The sequence below is a fragment of the Vidua chalybeata genome, chromosome 1, assembly GCF_026979565.1.
Source record: "Vidua chalybeata isolate OUT-0048 chromosome 1, bVidCha1 merged haplotype, whole genome shotgun sequence".
Taxonomy (NCBI): Eukaryota; Metazoa; Chordata; class Aves; order Passeriformes; family Viduidae; genus Vidua; species Vidua chalybeata.
In genome coordinates this window covers 128,096,160-128,114,293 of record NC_071530.1, presented here as the reverse complement: position 1 = coordinate 128,114,293, position 18,134 = coordinate 128,096,160, and the positions used below count along the sequence as shown (strand labels likewise).

Below are 18,134 nucleotides of genomic sequence, written 5' to 3'. Positions count from 1 at the left end.
AAGTGGGACAAAGCTTCTGTCCCTGGGGAGACAAACTTCCTGCTGCCCTGAGGACACTGCTGCTCTTCAATCCCAGATCCATCTGGACTGTGCACCCTCTGGGCTCCCAAAGGCAGCAGCCAGCTTGGCTCTCTGGGCTCTGACATGGGCAGTGGGGTCAGCTCTTTTACTATCCCACATTTTGTTTCACTAAATAATTGCCTAGTTTGCTTAGCTCTAGGTTAAGCAATAACTTCAGAATCATCACTTACTGCTCTGCCTGTGGCAGGACTGAAGGAGAGAATAAAGGGTTTTTTTTCCCTGACTAAGAACTCATCTGAAAAAACAACCCTCTAGTCCTTTGCATTCAGCAGTGACTCACAGGGATGTGATGACTACACAGCTGACAAGTCACCTTAATCATCCCAGCTGTAACAGCCTTTGTGTTGATAAAAGAGGCTTAATAATGCTATTAAAACTTGTAGTGTATGCTAAAATTTGTAGTGTAGAACACTCTACAAGGGCTGCAGAGCTATGATTTTTTTTCAGAGTCTGAAGACACAAACCTAAATGAGGAAATGAGATGCAGCATCACAGCGGCTCTTCTGCCACAGAGAGCAAATTTCAGAGTTTTCACCCCATAGGAGGGGATAATGTTTCTATTTCTGGTTTTGTCACAAAATTATTAAAACAAAAACAAAAACAAAACAAAAACAAAAACCCCAAAAACAAAAACAAAAACAAAAACAAACAAACAAAACAAACAAAAAACAAACAAACAAACAAAAAACAAACCCAAAACCAACCAAACAAAAACCCCTGAGGTTAAATGATTTATTTTTAGACAAAAAAAAAAAGTTTACATTGGTTTCTTACACTCCTTGGAAATGCCCAGGAGCAGGCAATTCCAAAATGTCAGAAATCAAGTGAACAAGGCAGAAGGTCAGCTTTGCTGAACAGGTATTTTCTTTTGGAAAAGGAATGTGTGTGCCCAGTGTAAGCAAGGTCAAGTGACATGGGAAGAATACAGAGATGCAGCTTGCCAGTGCAGGGAGAAAATTCATACAGCCAAAGACTCCAGACTACAGACTTCATACTCCAACTGGAGTTGAAGCTGACCAGAAATGTGTGAGAAAATAAAAAGTTATTTTAAATATATTTTAAATATATTTTAAATATATTAATGGCAAAAGGTAGCACAGAAATAACATCAGCTGTTATGGGATGGGGATGGGCACCTCACAAACAGGGACATGGACAAGGCAGAGGTGTTTGATGCATTCTTTGCCTCTGTCTTCAACACAGATGATGGACCAAGGGGGTCTCAATGCTCTGAGCTGGAGGACTATGGCTGTGAGAATGTTTGACTCCCAGCAGACCCTGAAATTGTGTGAGATCTGCTGCTGCAGCTGGATCCCTACAAATCTATGGGGCCTGATGGGACTCACATAAGAATCCTCAGAGCTATCTGATGTCATTGCAAGACATCTCTAGGTGATTTTTGAGTGTATTAAAAATCTCATGGCTCTCTGGGAAACCCAGATTATGGAAGGGACCAGATTACACCTACCATTAAGCAACCAGCTTACTGCAGGGAAGCCAATGTTATCTACTGCAGAACTGAAATGAAACACTTTAAGTCAGCTTCATTTAATTAAAGGCAACTGAAAATAGTCATTACTGTTTGATTTTTTTTTTTTTCACTGAGAGGGATTGCCATAAAGCTGAATTTCCCATTGAAAATGACCACTCATATGAAAAATTCTATTTGCAGCTTGTCTGTCCGACCAGAGGATAGGTTAGTAAATCATTCTTGGTGAACATGTTTGATCAGTTGTGAAATACTAAAATGTATAATCAGCTCACTCTGACCAGTATCTTGCCTTTGTCTATGTGCTTCACTTCCAAACTGATTTCTATAGCTGTGGTCATGAGAAATCTGTGTTAAAGCCAATAGCTGCAATTACATGTCTTAAATATTAGCAAACACATCTTTCTGATGCCAATGCTGCACCATGTGCCTGAAATTCTAATTTAATCTAAAAGAACCAGTTTTTTAAAAATAGTCAAACCTTAATATATTATTTTCCTCTTGAAAATTTGCAATCAAAAATTCCTTTAAAAAAATTACTCACCTGAAGTTCACCTAATTAAGGATCCTGCCTATTATGTCATATTTTTCTTAATAATTTTTTTTATTTCCTTGTTTTACTTAGTTAATTATTCTTTTCTTGTATTGAACTGTGAAAGATCAGTAATAGCATGGGACTGAAATAGGCCTTGCAACTAAAACAAAAAGAAACCATCCAAGGCAGAGATAATTAGTACATTTAAACTGCTGAGGACTTATTATTATTAAGTTTATAAGCAGAACCTTGAAGGAAGCATTCTGGTCCATATAAACATGTCTTTCATTTTAGTTTCAGTGCACAGTACTGGGCTGCAGGCTCATGGGTTCCCATGGCTGCAAGGATTGCTAACCAGCCTCTTACTCTCTACATCCAATTGTCACCTTTTGGAATTTGCTGCTAGGGCAGATCATCTCAGCATTTCTCTTTTGACCCAAGGGAGGAACTAGGGCTCTGCTAATGGAGACCTGGGCAGGTGGGAGGAAGGTTTATTCACTCTGGGGATGAGTCTCAACTGTAGATGTGCATATGTCTGCCGGCTGTCCAACCTGCCCTGCCAGGCACAGGAGCCCCAGTGAATTCTGTGGAGTGAGAGGGTTTAACAGACCATCTAGAAGCATACCCAGAAGTAATTTGATATAACACAGGCATCTAATGTTGCTTCAAATGCTCTAGCATTTCTCCCACCACCTATGTCCTAACTACTTCTTCTTGTTACACTTTCCACTTTGGGCTGGTTTTCAAGTGTGAACATCTTAAATGCCTAATGCCTGGGCAACCTTTCCACTTTGGGCTGGTTTTCAAGTGTGAACATCTTAAATGCCTAATGCCTGGGCAACTGACCTGAAGCCCATGTGAACAGTATCACATTTTAGGTGCCAGTGACTTCCCTGAGCACGAGGGAGCCTTAGACATCCTGCTGACACACAGGCATGCAAGTGTAGATGTCTCCATAGTGCCATGTCCCATCCCTCCATCTGCTGTGCATGCAGCATGACACACTCCCCAAATTCCCAGCATAAGCTCAGTGCTGCAGGTGGCCAAGGCTCTCAGATCCTCACCAAACTCATCTGTATCTTGTGCACAGTTTAACTTATGCCACACACAAAGTTTTAATGGGGCCTCCCTACCTTAAGGAGGCTGCCTGCACCCCAGGCCCTCAATAGTTCTAGCATCCCTCTCACCTTGTAACCAGGACTAAGGACTGACTAAGGACTAAGGACTTCATTTTACCAATGCACAAAGGGAGAAAAATAACTCTGATTCCCCACAGACTCCTGTGAGTCAGTAATCAGTGAAGCATTTATTGCACTGTCTCTCTGGCAGTGCTGCAGACTAAATCCCCTTGAGACCTTCTGTGTATCTCCTAGTTCATAACTTTGCTGAATATTCTCATTATCTTCTGACACCTTTTCCCGGAGGATGCCATTATGCTAAAATAATTTCCATGGAAGTCATGAGTAGGGGGAGGGTAAAGGATTAGGGTAAAAGGGAGGTTACATTTGCAATGACTTTTGTGAAGGCTTATTCTCTAAACCATTAACCATGTCAAGGGTTCTTGCTCTGCTGAAACACTAGCTTGTCAGACTTGACATTAAAATTAAGCAGGAGATGATTTGCCAAAGAAATGAGTTGTAACAGACTTCACCGCTTAAACCACTAATTTCAAACTTTTCCTATATGTTTTCTCTCCATGTATAAAAAGACCTGTGCTTCTGATACATTTCTTTACTTTCAGTACAGTTATACAACACATATAAACAAAACAGCTGTATTTCTGCAGAGCTTCCTCAACTATGCTTCACCATTGTTTTATATGAAGGATGTTTCGCATTCAGTTAATAACCAGAATGCTCTGAGACAGCAGAATATGTGGGTCTTCAGGTCCGAAATTACTTCAGCTCCATGCAGACCATGTTCTCCATGACCCTCCTTGTCAGCAAAAAGAAAGTCTTCTGGTGACTTTGCAGCACTGACATTTGCTCCAACACCTTTCCCATTGCCCCCATCAGCTCCGCAGAGCCTCACTGAGCACTGAGGAGCTTGGAGCTCAGACTGGGGGAGGAGAGAGGGGCAAGGAACCACAATGGGTTTCCTTCACCTTCACATATCTCCAGAAAGGATTTCAAATAGAATGCATTGACATTTTTTTAAGTGTTAGGACAAGCACTGACCAGGTCCAAACTGACATTACAGATTTGTAACATGGATGTCATGTCAAATATACGTCAAATCAGGACAGAAAGATAAGCCCTTCTCCTTGCCCCTTCCCTGCTCACAGACATGAACATATATTGGTCTAACTCTTACTCTGGGGGCTTGGCTCCTGCTCAAGAAACTGTGGGGATCTACCTTGATCTCCTGATAACTTAAAAAGAGCCTAAGATGTTGCCCAGATGCTTAGAGTATGTTTATACTGGGTCTACCTGCAAATCACTTAATTATGAAAAAGGGGAGGAGAATCACTGTACAAACTCCAGGCTGAAGCTTAAGTCACTGCTCTTGATTTCCTGCCTGTATTTGTTTGGTTGGGGTTTTTTTAGGGGTCTTTAAATACAAGACACTACTTTGCAGCAGAAGAAAATGCATGCTAGGAAACCAGAGTCCTGGAGATGTGGCTGTAACAGCCTAGACCTGATCACTTCTGCATCAATGCAAAGCCTTTCCTCCACTGGCAGTGTGAGGGCATCTGAGCGTGGACTCTCCACAGATGCTTCTTTATACCATTTAATGGTAGGTGATTGCCCAAAGGTTTCATGAGATCCTGGAAAGCACAAATAGAAGTGATTCTCAGTGGCAGTAAAATGCTTTATTTACTTTCAGCTTCACTCTGAAGTAATGACAATACTGGAAACCGCACTTACAGAAGAATGGTTAACTGCTACTCCCCTAAAGCAGTTACCTTGTACTAATTACATGTCAGGAATGCTCACTGTATGGCCTAATCACCTTCAAGAAAGGTAAATCACTAATCACTAATTATCTTCAAGAAAGGGAAAATATCATAGCAGTACTAAAAGGTGGAAAAATAAATTCCTTTTTGCATGGATACGCTACTTCACCTAATTTGGTTGTCTTATACATTTGTTTTTGGCTGTATCCAAAGGAAAAAAGAAGCTAAAAATGTAGGCAATCAATTTGTACACTGTGTCTTTAATGGTATTTATTTAATATTTCAAATGTTAGAAAAAGATAAGGTAGAGATTTTTAATAGAAAGAAAAATAGTATGCATGGAAATACCTCCATAAACTGCAAGATATATGTCCAAATTATGTATTGAGGAAATAACCTCAGCTAGTGCAAATGTCCAGTAAAAGCAATGATCTGCCCTGAATGAATAACCTGTACTTTTGGGTCTAGAAAAAAAATGTACATTTAAATTCATCCTGTCATAATAAACTCCTATTCAACCTATGTCTTGGAAACTTGATGCGGCAGTAACTAATTCTTACTCATTTGTGTTTTTCCTGCTGATTAGGCACTAATTGACTCTTCTTTTGCTCTGTAAAAAGAGAACACTGACTGCTTCAAATACCAAGGTGCAGAGATCCTAGTCAGTCAGGCAGACACAACCTGAATTACTGGGAAGTTAAACCCTCTGTTATTTTCCCTGGTATCACATTGGAAATGGTAATTACTCATTTCAGCAGTCTTCCACAGCCTATTTGCTTTGTGACAAGCATGTTGCATTAGCTTGGATCAGTCTTTTTAAAAGTTAATAATCTAAATCTCACTTCAACCAGACCGACATTAGGGCCTGTGTAATAGTGGGGTTTAATACCTGCTTAATTTAGTTCCCTTAGAAGTGTTAAGCCAGTGTAAGTCTTTCATGCTTTGAATCTTTTATTGGAAAATTGCTGCAGCATAGTTGAGAAGGGAATTCAAATTGCCTGAGTTTGTGGTCCGTCACCCCAAGGCCACATCTCCTTTTTCATCTTCAGGCTTTAAAGTACAAAGACTTGTGCACACAGACAGTGAGGTTTTGAATGATGGCAAAGCTAGAGGATTTAATGCAGGTGGAAACAGCCCAAAGTCTACTCTTGTGACAAGATGGTTACGAAATCTTGAGATACTCCAAGAAATTAACTAAGGGATCATGACATGCTTCCCTAGACATCTATCCTAGGTATTTACATGTAGTGTAAATCACTGCATAATCACAACACTTACAAAATATTTCTAGGATAGGGAGCTACAGTCTTCAATTTGTAAATAGTGAAATGAAGCAGAGAGAAGATAAAAGATTTGCCCAGAGTTTGACAGTGTATGCATTTTAATTGGATAAGAGAGACAAAATAATCTGTGCAAATCTCCTCCCACTAGCTACAAAAATGAGCAGAATTCTTTGCCCTCCCCTACTAAAACCAGCCATAAAGTACTTCTGAGTTGCATAATTTCCATTTCATACCCTTAGATAATTTGGAAGTGAAAACTTCTATCTTAAAATAGATGGTTTGGGGATTGTTTGATATGTACATGATTCTCCTAATGCTTACATTAAAACACTTCCTAAGGTTCAATGAACATTTTGCTACTTTTCTTAGCTAGCTCGTTAATTTGAGGCATTTTACCATAACTTGCCCTTTTCAGGAAATTCCAGTGAGTAAAGATTTTGCCTCACTATATCTGCTCCATGTGATTTTTTTTTTTTTTTTTTGAAAGCTTTGTTAACAAGGAAATTATATTATACTGGCCAAGCTGTCTCTCTTTGCTACATCCACCTGATACTTGGCCTGTGACATCTTGCTGACCAGTTTCTCAAAAGCTTACAAAGGGGTAGGGGAAAACTTTTAAAATGTATTTGCCTCTGTTATATGTCAAGCCTGGTAAAATACTTTTCAAAGTATGCAATGTCACCCTAAAGCCTTTTATCAGTTAAAGACTCCATGAAAAAACACTCAAAAAGCTTATTGTTGCTCTTTTAAATCCAAGTTTCAAGTATGATTTCTTACCCATATCTAGGTTCTCCTCCTACTCCTGTAACAAATGTTAATCCGACAATACAGAGCACCCTTTCTTCTGGTTCAAAAAGGTAATTTAGTAGCTTGTCTTAATCTTCCACTTGCTCCATTCCCTGAAATACATGAAAACTGAACTCTTCACAGCATGTATTCTGCGACTTTTATGCCCAGATTTTTGCAAGACTTTTTCTGGATAGTGAGAATGATCTCTATCTCAGATGGCTGCTATGACAATTTTATTACTTATTTTCAGTTAATAGCAGCAGCATTCAACAATTGTACCAATTCTTCAGGTGTGCCTATCTACCAGGAGGAAATAATGTTATCCTCACTTTTCTACATATTTTTCAGATTGATATATTCTCTGTTAAAGAGAAACTGGTGTAATAATAATAATAACAGTATTTAATTAAAAAAGCTTTACAAATAAAAACCAAGGAAAAATAGATTTAGAACATGTATTTTTTTCTTATAAATCTTGCTCAGTATCAAGAATTACTGCCTTTATCAGGATGCTTGCAGACAAATGGAATTATGGTAAAATAAAACCACTTACACAGATATGTGGTACATATGAGGAAGTCCAAAGCTGTGTGAATGAGTCTGGCTCTGAAATGAGGTTTTGACTCTGGGTCATTCATTGACCTTCTTGGCCACAGGGGTACATTGTTAGCTCATGTTCAACTTGGTGTTCACCCAATATCCTTTTCTGCCAAGATGCTTTCCAGCTGAGTGGGCCCCAGCATATATTGATGCATACAACTACAGAATCACAGAATTGTTTGGGTTAGAACAGACCTTTAAAACCATTGAGTGCAACTGTTAACCCAGCACTGCCAAATCCCCCCAAATACCTCCAGGGTGGTGACTCCCCCTCCCTGTCTCCATCACCACATCCCTTAATCACCTTATAAATTCTGTAGTATTTTTTATTCCCCACAGGTCCATAGACCAAGTACAATTTCTTCTGCTTATTTCAGGACATTATTTTGGCACAAATTCTAAAATCTTGTGAATTCTACTACATTTAATTTGATTCTATTTCCCACAAAAGCTGGGGCTTGTTTCTTCCCAGAAGCAGGACTTTGCACTTCTCCTTGCTGAACTTCATGAAGCTCCTGTCAGCTTATTTCCCTTGTTAAACCCAACCATAATAGGAATATCCCAAGGGACCACATCAGCACAAGCACCATGCCACCAGACAAGATGGCTTTTTCAACTCTTTACTATTGCTTGAATAAATTGCTTCATTTATTTTATTCCCTTCTCAACATCTGCTCCAAGTATTCATCTCAGTATAACTCAGTGGAATTGAGAATTGAGGAATTCATGTCTAAACCTGAAGGAGACCCCAGCTCCTTTTCTTTCCATGGTGGGAGAATGCAGAAAGCATCCAATTTCCATCCTGTGTTCTCAGTACCCAGATCACATTTATTGAAATATGCAACTATTTCAACAAGTTTTCAAAGCACTTCACTTATACAGTTTATAGCGATATGACACAGCCTGGCTTCCTTCAAGCAGCTTTCTACATAAACTTGTTTCCTAAAATCAGCCTGAGGTCTGCTTTCCATTTGCAAGTACAGAAAGTGGCACTGGAATTGAAAGAAGGGGGCACTTACTCAGTATTGTGTGTATCAATGGTGCGAAAAAGTTCATGCAGTTCTTCTCCACTCAGAACTCCATCAGCAAAGTAAGCATTGAATTCATCAAAGGACAGTTTTCCATCATCTGAAACAATGAAGAAATGGAAACTGACCTAATTTCATTTATGTTATTTCTTGTTTACTTTATGCAGTACAAGAGGAAAGTATTAAAAGCCTCTAGGTCTTCAGCTGAAGTGTAGAAACTTGGCATTTTAAATGCAAGGGTGATAACCAGCAAACAAAAGTCAAATAAAGATTCACCTTTCTCTGTTGTTTAGAAGAAATCTGAAAGATTAAATTGTACTTAAATAATAATTTATCTAAATTGATTGAGCCTTTGCATGAAGCATAAAGAAAGTTTTTACAGCCTAACACTTCACAACTTTTTTTTGGGTAGCACTAAATGTAAGTTCACATGTTTCTTTCTTTCCCTCAGTAATATACTGAATCCCTCATAGGGCACTAAAAAAACTGTAGAGGATAAGACTAAGATGTTCTAAGCATCAGACTCATCTACAGTGTATTGTGACTTAATTTTATAGTAGTGAAGAATCTATTATAAAGGCAGTATCTAATTCCTGTGACTACATGCTCTACTACAGGAGGCAGATTTGAAGAGTAGAGCTGAGAAGTTTTGTTCTTCTTTTACTTGCTATTATTTCATAATTTGACCGGAATATATCACTTCAGATATCTTGAAGAGGTTTCAAAATTGTACAAATTAAATGTCTGCTTCAACAAAACCATTTTGAAATATTTGAAACCATTTTGAAAAGACCAATTGTAGCTGGATCATCATTACAACCAAAATAAAATGTCAAGATCTTCAAGAGCCAGAAACCAAGACGGCACAAAACTGCAATGATTACCTAGCTGAGAATCTAAATACATTTGCCATTTGGCTCTGGTTACAGAGAAGGAATATAAAATATTGAGTGTGTTGAGCTGAGTGTTCTCACAGATATGCTTCCTTTGGCTCTTACAGATACAATCAATTGCTTAATCAAACCACTTCTGCAGCTTTATACTTTGCTGGGAAGGCTGATTTGCATGCAAGTTATATGCATATTCAAGAATACTTGTGACTGAGAATACTCAGTGAGTTCTGGCAACTTTCCTGAGATAAACATATGAGTTTACCCATAGAACAGCCTGGGGTATGACACAAAATACTAAACAAGTCTGTTTTGGTCCTTCAGGATCATTGGATTTATTGCAATCCAGAAAATCACTGATCCACCAAAAGACTGGGTAGTTTAATTATTTTCTTTAATTTTTTGTCATCCAAGAGCAGACATTGCCTTTTGGTTCACTGCTGTTTAGTCTTAATAACATTCTGAATGTTATTGACATTGAGTGACAAATCACTGAGATTGTTTCTGGCAAAACACAAGGACTTTTGAACCTGTTTGTTACTTACAGACTTCATACAATTACTTTTACTAAAAAAAAGCTCTGATTATCTGTTGCCCTGATTATCAAGAGTTTTCTAAAGCCTTCTGAGTTTACATTCTTGTAGAGAACTTTCCCACACAACTTTCTGTAAACAACCTATTGTTTTGCATTCTTTCATAGAGGCGGAGAAATTTGATGTACAGGTACTTTGTCCAGTGTCGTTGGAGAGGTGGCACGTTCACCCTCCAATCCACTGGCATCTTTTAAGAACTATAAAAGATTGGAGTCAGAGAAAATAAATTAGTCTCTTCATCGTGACCAAAGCTGTGGTGCGTCGTTTTTCCTTGTGTCATCTGGTGACAATTATCCAGGACATTTCTCTGATTTTGTATGAGTGTAACTGTTTTGCCAGAGCAGCTGGGGAGGTCTTCACTGCCAGTGGCCATCCTTGTGCTTCCTCAGTGCTCAGATGAAGATCAGATCCAATGCTGAACAAGTGCTCCCTGTGCTGTTAAACTGAAGATGTATTTGCCTAGACAGCTGGTTTTCCCCCTCCCCCCAGGTGTCAAGAATAGCTTTTATTTTAAAGGCTGTGTCATGTGTCCTCAGCACCACTGCCCTGGGCACACCTCACTGCCCTTGGAGTGCCCAGATAAACGCTATCTGGTTTAAGTGCTGAGCAGAAACCTCTATTAGAGAGTCTTCAATCCTTGCCACTGGCAAAGTGACAGGGGAAGGATGAGTAATGAAATAAACTTCTCTGAAGCTATGCATCAATCAGAGAAATCAACCTTCAGCTGTATTTGTCTTGACAATGTTATTTAAGAAGCTGTTTTGTAAGATTTGCTTGCTTTTGTATGTCTTCTCTGACATCTTTCAAAAGAAGGGCTTCTTCATAAACAGGCACAGTCACCTCTTCTCCTTTGTCTTCCAACTGGCAGACAAGTAAATAAAATGAAAATATAAACAATAAAATAAATCCCCCAGATTGCACTTGCAAATTTAGAAATAGATTCACACAGTGGTTTACAGGAGCCTTCCTCCAGGTTACAATTGCATTCTCACATTTATTTCAGTAAAATTCACTTGTCTATCAAATAGATGGTTTTCTGTGTAAAATATGCCCAAGAGATAACCCCCAGCCAGTCTGCTGCAGAAATGCTAATATACTCTCCAGGATATTTTTTGAATAGCTGATGCCTTCAGTAGAGAGCAGCATATCTAACAGAGGAAAGTCACACACAGTCTCTGAGTTGAAAGGTGATTTCAGCAAGTCAAAAGGTATTGAGTGAATAATGGACAAGGGCACAGACGTATTTGGAGCCTCTGTGCACAAAATAATGGCAAATGGTGAGACTGCAGCTGGTGAAGGAAGTTACAGTGATGTAGAGAAGAGGGATGTCTCACAGACATGCCAGCAAATGCTAGAGGACAACTAAACCACTTCCACTATTTTGGGCATCCTGTTAGGATTGTGAGCCTTCTAAGCAGTTTAAAAAACAGTCTTTTCATAGCAGGAGCCACATCAGATGGAGCTCATATGGCTGAACGGGAGCCCTAGGGCTTATGGCACTTGGAAGAGTCACATTGGCAATCAGAGGGGAAAACCACTCTTGGCTAAAAGTCATCCTGGGGTTCACCTCAGAAGGATGTGATTTGGATAACTGAGCCCTCAGAGCCGTCTTAGCCCAATCAGATAGTGCCAAACCTGCCTCCAGGCTGGCAGCATGCACACTACCAGGGCAGTGAAGTTGTTTATAAGCACAGATCTGTAAGAACAGATCTCTGCCCCTGTAGGCCAACAATTAGCAAAGGAAGAAGAGCAAACAACAAGTGATATTAATAAATGGAAAAACTCACAGTGGCAGAAAGTATTTATTCACCAGGAAGGTACAACAGGGACTAGGAAATGACAGTGCTCAAAGTCACTTCTGCCATGGGAAATCCAAGAGCCAAAACACAGACTCATTCAGGCCCTCACAATTCTCAATGGCAGCTCAGTTTCTCTTGTGGGTGTTGTGACAGCCCTTTATGGAGTTTTGAATCCATCTGCCTTTTTAGAACCTAAAGCCTTCAAGTGTTTCATGTGAGCCACAGCTGCCTGCATGGCTGAAGCAAACACACTGGGAAGGCAGAGTGAACGTGCCTCCTCCCAGCTCACCTGCTCCTGGGGACCTGCTGTGGGACTTTTCCTGTGGAAGGAACTGACAGTCCACACTTGCTGTAAAAGGTTTGGATCAGATTACTTGAGTGCTATAAGATATTGCCCTATGCACAGAGAAAACAAGGTAGTGGGAGAGGGCACATCACAATAAACATAGATGGACTGAACCAGATGCAAAAAGATGAAACCCATGTGGTTTATTGACATATGGCATATCAGGCTGGAATCAGACCAAGAAAGATCTGCCAAAATAACAAATTTCAGTGTGCCAAGGCGAGCATGCTAATAATATCCACTAGGTCCCAGTCATAAGGGGGTTGCATCAGAAGAAGCACAGACATAGATGAAGATTTAAAGAGTCTGGGCAAATGCACTAAGCTTTTATTGACTCTGATCTGTATTGCATGTTGATAAAATCAGAAATAAGGATTTTGAGCCATTATTCCATCTGTTATGCTGGAAAAGCTTCACACAAGTAACAGTGATTCCAAGGCTAACAGGGCAAGGGTTTAGGTTATTTCTATAGAATTGTTTTTGGGGATCCGTAGCACAGAGTCCAGCCATGCAGCACTTGAAGGACCCAGAGAGGTGGGATGGGAAATCCCACCCCAAGCTGAGCCTGGGCTCTGGAACAGGATGCAGGGTGATGTCTGCAGTGGATCCAGATGGTCAGGAAGCAAACAGTAATGTGGTGAGAGTTCATGGGATGTACTGCAAGGGTTTTGCCTTACTAATCCATTCACTGAGTAACTTGGGAGCTTAAATCAGGGATGCAGTTCAGAGAATTTCTGTCCTCTGACTTCTGTTTAGAAAATGTGCTCTGCAAAGTCATTCAGTAAATCTGTAGCCAAAACATGGCCACTTTGGGCCACTCAGACCTGGCTCTTCTGGGTATCATGGTGCATCAAGCTTTCCCAAGGGATTCCTGTACATTGCTGGTTTTCTCCAGGGAGGTCATACAAGAGATGGGTCACCCTGTGATCTCTCTGGCCAGTCCATATGGAGGGGAGAGCCTGTGCACTGACACAGCTACCACCGAGCAGAACTTCTGGGGTAGTCTCTGGGCTAGCTGAAGATCTCATGAGATGACAGGATGTTATAGCCACAGGTTAGGAGATACTGGCCTAGATAAAAAATGCTGAAATCAAGGACTTGGCATTCTTTGCCTTGGTATAACTCCAAAATTTTTCTTGGAAAAAAGTTTAACCCAATAAGTGGGAATTTGTGAGCCTGCAGGCCAATTCTGACAGAAAATTGGGAAAGATTCCAGAGATCCCTTTCCCAAGGTGCTTTCTCTGCCTCTCAGAGGCATATTGCCTAAATCCTCAGACAGGGTATGAACTAGCACTCTGGTAAACAAGCTAGAGCCACTGAAAAGTCCCAGTCTGAGAACTGCTGCAGTGAGGCAGCTTTCAACCTTCCAGAGCTCACCTATAGACACATGAACTGACAGGTGGTAGAAGACTCAGATGAAAAGTCAGTGTTTATTCTGAAATGGCACTGTCACTAAATAATGAATAGGAAAACACATATTCTGACCTATGCAAAACTGACTCTGGAGTAGGCATTGCAAGATTTCCTCCTGATGATCATACAGGTGCACTTCAGAGGCATTTTGGTTATTTTCTGGAAATTTTGTTGGTCATTCAAAAGCCTATGATCTGTGAATCAATCCCTTTGGTCACTGACACCAGTGAAATGGACAGGGTGCTACTGCTGCATTTGTCTTATTTTAAGGAATCCTTTATTTATGACCCACAGTTTTTGTTAGGCTAGTGTTACCATGGTTTTAGAGCTGGGCTGAAATCCCCAGATGATTGTAATCAATATGCTGCATATATAATCACAGTATTTTATACAGTTTCAGAATTCTACATTTAAAAGCCTGGTGTGCCTCCTCTGTATCATGAACATCAGGGGTACTGAATATGACAGAATTCAAAGATTAGTGTCATCTGACCATTTTTCATTTTATAGATCCTAGTTCAAATACATTAAAAAAGATATATATTTTTAGGGGAAAAACAAAAGCTTTCAGTGAGTGCTTGTTTGAAATGTCAGAGAAAAAAAATTAAACCAGACATAAATGCAGTGATTCTGACATTAAAAAAGTTTCTGTTGCAAATCTGCTGGTTGTTTGATATTCAGGTTTGTCAGTCTATGGAGCTTTAGTCTTCTTTTGTTTAGTCAGTTTTTCCTCATTTGTTTGCAGTCATTCCTGACTGCCTGGAGCATACTGTTTACAGTGTTCCTTGCTGTTCAGGCTTTTTGGGTTTTTACAAAAATGTCTGCTTCTGTAGCAGATATTACCAATGATGTTTTCAAATATCTTCCTCTTAGGAGCTTTAAGAATGTTTGAGGCATAGTTTTACTCAGTGTTTTTTTTTTTTTTTTTTTTTTTTTTTTTTAACAGCTGACTTGTATTTACAAATCAATGAAAGCATCTATGCGCAAACCATCTTTTCCAAACTTGTCATATTAGGGTTGCCCTCCTTAGGGCTTAGAGGCATCCAAGAGCTTGGGGGCAGGAGCTGTTAAGTTTGGAACAAGGCCATAATCAAATACCAATTTGAATTTGTGGAGGAGAGAGACAGCTGAAAGCTACTCCTCCTGGGGGACAGAGCTAGGAGTCACTCCCTCCAGATTTGACTGGATGGACACTGAAAAGTGCCAAGGGGAGTCTCAAATGCCAGAGCATGCCATGTCTCCAGAGCAGGAGAGGAGATCCAGACCTGAAGATGGCAAAAGGCAAAGGCAGTGGTCCTCTTCCCCAGAGGGATCGGAAGAGAAATGACCACCAGGATGCCAGCAAAGGCAGGGCACTTTTCTCTAGTTATTTTGTGGCGCTCCTTGCCTTTGGTCTATGTTGAGTTGAGGCACCTTCCCCTTGTTACACTTGCAAGATCAAGGGTTACATTCTCAGTAGATTATTATCTTTTTTTTTTTTTTTTCCCCATCTATTTTGACAGTCACACTGTTTGTGATTGGACTTCTGCAATGTAGTCTGTATTTGAAATTCCATTCCTGTGCTAAGAGGGGGGAATTAGGGCAGGAGGCAATTCTAATTGGGCACATGTCACAGCTGCATGGTCAGAAGAGGCCCCTGGGTGACATTCACCAACAACTCATATAATTTCACTTGACTGAAGGTCACTGCAAGGCTAATGGGGTGCCCCACATCCCTCCTGGCATATCAGGGGTTAAGAGAGACACCTCATGCAAACAAGCACATGCAGGTGCTGCATTCACGCATGTGTGAGGCAACCACTGTTTCTTGTGAGATGAGGGAAACAATTTTTTTTTTTAAATTAGAAAAGACTGCATTTGGCAGTTCCAATTTCCCATTTTTCTTTGCTCCCTCCATTGCAGGATAGGGACAAGATTTTATTTTTCGGGAGGAATTTAATGAATTTGATTTTGTTTTAAATAGTACAAGAAATTAAACAAAGATTTTTCCTTTTAGCTGGAATTTTTTTTCCAAATTAGTCCCATGTGAAATCCACATGCTTTCCTTTGAGCATGTGGAGTTCTATAAAGTAAATCTGACCAAAATTTCATTTTGACATACAGACCTGAAACTTCTCCTTTCCAAAAAGGTCAGTGTGCAGCGCCTCACCTTTATGAAATTGCTTTTTTCCCCTCAGGATTTTCTGTTGTTTTTGTCAATATTATGAACCATATAGTTCTTTAAAATCCTTCCCTGTGCCTTGTTCTCCCTTTAAAAAAATCATATGACCTTTTCATTTATGGGAGATGTATGGGTCAGCTCCACAAAAAGCAGAGCTGCACAGCCATGAAATAAGAACTTCTGATGGAGTTTATGAAGCTGATCCTCTCATGGAATCTCTGCATAGCTGGTATTTCCAGAAACAGGACAGTAACAGAATGATATATGTACCTGGGCTGGCAAAGAAAGAAGCCATTTGTATGACTTCATTCACATGGTTGTTTGCTAAAGGACTTAATTGAACACAGATGCCATAAATTATTGTAGCATTTTTGAGTACCAGCAGTTCAGTGGAATGTCTTGGCTCTTTTGGTCTTTCATTTTATACTGCCTTTGCAGGAATATTTGCCTTTCCTTGCTGTGGAAGGCTCACCTGAAGTCCCACAGTCCACAAATTCATAGTAAAAATGCTCATACAATACTCCTATTTATCAGCTCAATCCACTTTTTAAATTTTTTTTCCCTTTCTGTCTAGCAAGAATCTAGTAAAGCTTTTGATGATATTTCTCTGAAGGTGTTTTAATCTCACAAAGTGAATGAATACAGCAGAGAAGGTTCTATTAAAAGTATATGGGAGAATTTAACAGGGCTGTGTCATGGACAGTAATATAGTATTAGTTACTGAAAGCCAATAGTTGATTTCCTGTAGCACAGAAAGGTGACACTGAAAGTGCAAGTAGACCTGTCATTAACCAAAACTAATAATTTATGGTGACAACAATGTAAATAAACATTTTCAGTAAGTGGTCACATATCCAATGACCTTTCTGAAAATGTACTTAACTTTACAACCTTGAAACAAATCTCATTATCAATTTGGCACAAGCCTGTGCATTGCTAGATTAGCAAAGTGGAAGTCCCATGGGCAATTGATGGTTGAGCAAACACAATTAAGGCCTAAAAGCTGAAATAATTTCAAGTTCATGGATTTAAATTAATAGAACTGAAGTGACTGAACTTAGCCACTTTTCTGCCAATAATATGTTGTAAAGAAACCGTATACAGGTAGGAATACCAGTGACCAGAGTCTCTGGGGCTGATATGGTTTTGTATTGTTCTGGAACAAGGAGGTTTGTCCCTGACATTGGGAGCTGTTCCCCCTGTTTTTATAGCAATGTATAGTAATGAGCTGTGGGGAAACCCAAATGAGGACTGAAGTGCTCCTGACAACCAACGTGCTGCAGATCCATCAGGGCTGGGACAGCACGAGCACGAAGTCCAGGGCAGGGACACAAAGCTCTAGGGTTTCTTTTAGACTCTGGGGGGGAGATGAGGTCTGCTCTGTACCCTGTGCTCTGACCCTCATCAATCTTCAGGGCAGATGCACACACTTTATTCTGAATACCACCAGCAGGTCTGAGGGGGATGCCAGCTGAGCTTTGCTGTGGTGGGCAGGTAACTAAGCTAGAGATGCACCACTGCAGGTGCATGGAGTCCTCCTCCTCCCCACGCCAGCCCTCACCTTGGAATTCAGCTTGCACCATCACTGCCCATGCAAACAACTGGCAAGCTGACTGAAGGAGATAACAAAGAAAACACTACAAAAAAAAAACCTCTCACAGTGATGGATTCTGTGGCTCCTGAGCTCTTTGAAGGGGCCTACCATGGTCTTGTGGGAAGTGCCAGTTGCTGCACATGAGCTGGGGCAGGAATAGCAAACAGAAATGGGCTGTGGAGGTGAGATTTCTGTCTCAGCAAGAGTAAATAATTATTCAACATTCTCAGTTATACCACCAAACTGTACAGCAGCCACTTTCTGTCCAAGAGTTCTTCCTTGTAAGTTATCACTAATTTTCTCAGTGGTATCCATTTGCCTTCTCTTTATTGAATGCACCCAGTATCTGTTTTCTGAGGATTGGCTGGACTGCAAATTACTTGTCAGGGTTAAACCTGTCTGATCCGTGGGCTTGACACTGTTCAATGCTTCTCTTGTTAATAAAAGCCTTCTCTACTATAAATATGTGAGTTGGATTCAAGGGTTTATTCTTCCTACTGACACACTGAACAAATACAAAAACAAGTTGATTTCTGGATGTAGCCTATGGTGTTTCTAAAAAGATAAGATGGAGCTACTAACAAGTATTTCAAACCTTCTTGAGTCAGTGTCACAAGAAAACACACGCATGCACCCA

At 40.1% G+C, this 18,134-nt stretch overlaps 1 protein-coding gene across 1 annotated transcript in view; it reads right to left on the bottom strand.

Moving 5' to 3' along the window:
• NECAB1 (N-terminal EF-hand calcium binding protein 1) overlaps nt 1–18,134 on the bottom strand; it is a 51,182-nt gene that overhangs the window by 30,030 nt on the left and 3,018 nt on the right. The window contains 1 exon segment of the mRNA XM_053942715.1: nt 8,693–8,801. Within this exon segment, the coding sequence (XP_053798690.1) occupies nt 8,693–8,801 (109 nt within the window).